This window comes from Chinchilla lanigera, unplaced genomic scaffold (assembly GCF_000276665.1).
Source record: "Chinchilla lanigera isolate Chin_1 unplaced genomic scaffold, ChiLan1.0 scaffold00040, whole genome shotgun sequence".
Taxonomy (NCBI): Eukaryota; Metazoa; Chordata; class Mammalia; order Rodentia; family Chinchillidae; genus Chinchilla; species Chinchilla lanigera.
Genome location: NW_004955441.1, coordinates 14,165,789 through 14,169,161, shown reverse-complemented (window position 1 = coordinate 14,169,161; position 3,373 = coordinate 14,165,789). Strand labels below are relative to the sequence as shown.

The 3,373-nt window shown below is 43.6% G+C and overlaps 1 protein-coding gene across 1 annotated transcript in view; it reads right to left on the bottom strand.

Annotated features, from left to right (window-relative positions):
• Positions 1–1,577: 1,577 nt before the first annotated feature.
• Positions 1,578–3,373, bottom strand: part of Epcam (epithelial cell adhesion molecule) — a gene marked incomplete at its 5' end in the record, with an annotated part of 12,501 nt that continues 10,705 nt past the window's right edge. Inside the window, 2 exon segments of the mRNA XM_013517611.1 lie at positions 1,578–2,023; positions 3,262–3,306. Coding sequence (XP_013373065.1) covers positions 1,982–2,023; positions 3,262–3,306 — 87 coding nt within the window.

Sequence of the window (3,373 nt, the reverse complement as noted above, 5' to 3'; positions counted from 1 at the left end):
AAGTATGTTAACTGGTCCTTTGTCCAGGGACTCACTGCAATGGCAAACAGCAACACTGACACGACACCCAGGATTTGGAGGCAGATTTATTTACATCAGTGGGCACTGATCGGGCTCATTCTCACAATCTCAGGCCCCGATCTCTGATGGTCTGGGGCCTATTTGGGATAAGCAAGCAGGAAGTACAGAGGCAGAATGGCTTGTCAGCTGGGGATTGGGTCTTACAATGTGCATCATAGTGACCAGCTGTGCATCACAGCGACCAGCTGTTTCTGGGAGACAGAAGCAACTAGAGCTGCAACAGGAACTATTACCTGGGCAACTAAGACACTGAAGTGCACTGGCTGGGGGCGGGGAGGGGGAAAAGCGGCGGTCATTTCGTGCTACATCATTGACTGCAATAAAGGTGTTGCCAGCGCTTCCACCTTGTCAGGGACTTAGGGTTCTCTTTCGGCCCAACTGGTTGCTAGCAACGTTCCGTTCCTGTGGTTGTGGGACCCAGGCCCTCAGCTCCTAGGGTTCCCCTCTGTTCCCAGACACCTAATACTCCCCACAACCTGGTAGTGTTCTCCAGGGCCACCAAGAGAACACCTCTGTGTTTCTGCCCATCTTCTAGTTATTTCTGCAGTGCCTGGGGTTAAACACAGGCTTCGTGCATGCTCAACAAGCATTCTGCCACCGGCCGGGCGTGGTGGTGCACACCTGTAGTCCCAACACTCGGGAGGCTGAGGCAGGAGGATCGTTGTGAGTTTGAGACCAGCATGGGCTACAAAGTGAGCTCAAGGCCAGCCTGAACTGCATACTGAGACCCTGTCTTAAAAAGACAAAAGAAAAAAGCATTCTGCCACTGATCTACACCCGCTTCTGCCTCTTTGCACATCCTTTTAAGAGGCTCACCTGGTTAGGTCAGGCCCAGAGTAACCTTTTAATTCAAAACCAGGTTCTTACAGACTTTAATCACACCTGCAAAACTCCTTCACCTTTCCCATAACATCTTGGGAAGGACAAGCCACCATAGTCACATGTCCTGCCACAGTCTGGGGTAAGGGATTACAGAGGACATGTACATCAAGGGTAGGAACTTTGGGGGGCCACCCTGGAATCCTGCCTACCATAGAACGGGTAAAAAACATAGGTAACTATTTAAATCTAGCTTTCCTACTTTTTAAAATGTTTTGTCAGTGTTTTTACACACCTGTAATCCCAGCACTCGGAAGGCTGAGGCAGGAGCATCACTGCAAGCTTGAGGCCAGCCTTATAGAACAAGACCTTGTCTCAAAAAACCACAGCACCTGCCTGGCAAGCACAAGGTCCTAAGTTCGCTTCCAGGCACCATAAAAAAAAAACAAATGCTGCGATTACAGGCAAGCACCACCAAGCCCAGTTCTTCTGCCTTTTCCTTTCTTTTTTCAGAGAAAGAGTCTAAGTCCCCTAGTCTGGATTTGAACTTGTGATTCTCCTGTCTCAGCCACCCAGAGTGGTGGAATTAGAGATACACACTGTCACCCTCTCAGTTTCTCAGAGCAGTTTTTAACCTACTAAGTGTATACTAGGAAATCTGATCCAAAGTTAAGAACTTCTGTTTAAAAATGTTTTATTTCATACTTCATAAAAAAGTTTATATGTACAATACAAGACTCAAAGTACTAGAAAGGCAGCTTTCAATCACAAACAAGACAGTGATCCTTCTACTGTGGAAGCACACTGAATGCACTCTTCAATATTACACGTATTTTAACTATGCAGCCCCTGTCCTGGCTTTTACTATTAGAGCTGCATATATGATACAGTTATGGTCAGATTTTAAGACTGATAACGCCAATGTCAAGCTGCTTATATTTGAGTACAGGTTTCTCTATTACAAATATACGATGTTAACTAACAACACAGCAATACTCAAGCATCTTTTTGTCCCATGTTCATGCATCTGTAGTCCTTTTGCTAATGTCCCTTCTTGTGGTAAATTTTCAAATTATAGAAGTTATGCATTGAGTTCTCTGTGCATCTCACCCATCTCCTTTATCTGAAACAGAAAAGGTACAGAAGAAATTTTTACATGATTTTTCAATCTTTTGTTCATTCTGAAAAGTTTTTTAAAAACTAAAGAGAAAGCAAAGTGACTCGTTTTCACATTTTATAAGACATGTAAACGGACAGAAAGTTTATTACAAGGAAACACATACTGAGGGCGTGACCCGCTGCTATTCAACACCAAAGGGCCAAAGGGACTGGGGAAAGCGGCAGTCAGCTCAATCTTTAAGAAGAGATTTATACTAAATGCTTGTTTTTTTATAGCTAACAAGAACAAATTCACTTTCTGTTATCAATCTTTCATTTTATAGGTGAGGAAACTGAAGTTCAGAATTAAAAATCGTATCACATAGTTACAGGAAGAACTGACACAGCCGTGACTCCTGCTGGCAAGGTTTTCCCTGTGTGGCAAGCACTGGACCAACACTTTACACAAACTACTTTGTTTAATCCTTGCAACAGGCCTGCAGTGATCTCCAGCTCGCAGAAAGAGGGTTAGAGAAGCTATATGGCTTGCTTAGCTAGTAAGTGCTCAGACCCAGGTCTACGCTGCCCTTAACTCTAGTACTACATCAGCACTCTGCCTGCCTGTCACAGTTCGGCCCTAGTGCTGCTGTGGCCATCACATCAGATAAAGCAGATGATCTGTGCAATGGGAAGAAAATATTACTTTCTGCTCTATTCAATTTTTTCAATGTTCTTTCACATTTGTTTATTTTTTTAAATGTTAGTGACACCTACACGAGTGCAAATAAACATACATAAAATGCCAAGTATATAAAAACTTACTGATAAAGCGCAAGGACACGTGTTCACATCTGATTCTGAGTGACTTAAACCCACCAACGGTCTAGTTTCACACCGTTACACACAAGTAGTTAGCATATGACAGATACACTGTGACAAGTTACGCTCATTTGATTCCTCCCCAGCAGAGAGACAATCACAGCACTTCCTTAGTCCCCAAGTCTCTCTAACGTGACTCCACTAGAGTATACGCCCCGAGAAGACTCACTAAATGCTGAGATGTACAAAGCACGACTCAATATAAGGTAGTTAAGGCTGTCCACCGTGGGACTCATGCAGTAGGAGCTAAGTAAAAGCTCATTCGAACAGCACCCCTAAGCCCTCAGGACTGGAATGTACAGTATAACTGAGACCCATCAGTGTGCAACTGCCAGGAGTAAGATATTAAACAGAGCCTTTTTACAATGTAAGTGATCTACTTACCTCAGCCTTCTCATACTTCGCTGTTTTCTTCTTTCTGGAAATAATCTGAATGGAAGAAGAAAGAATACCATTTTAGAACTACAACTCAAAAAGTTGGTCTAAATTGACATAC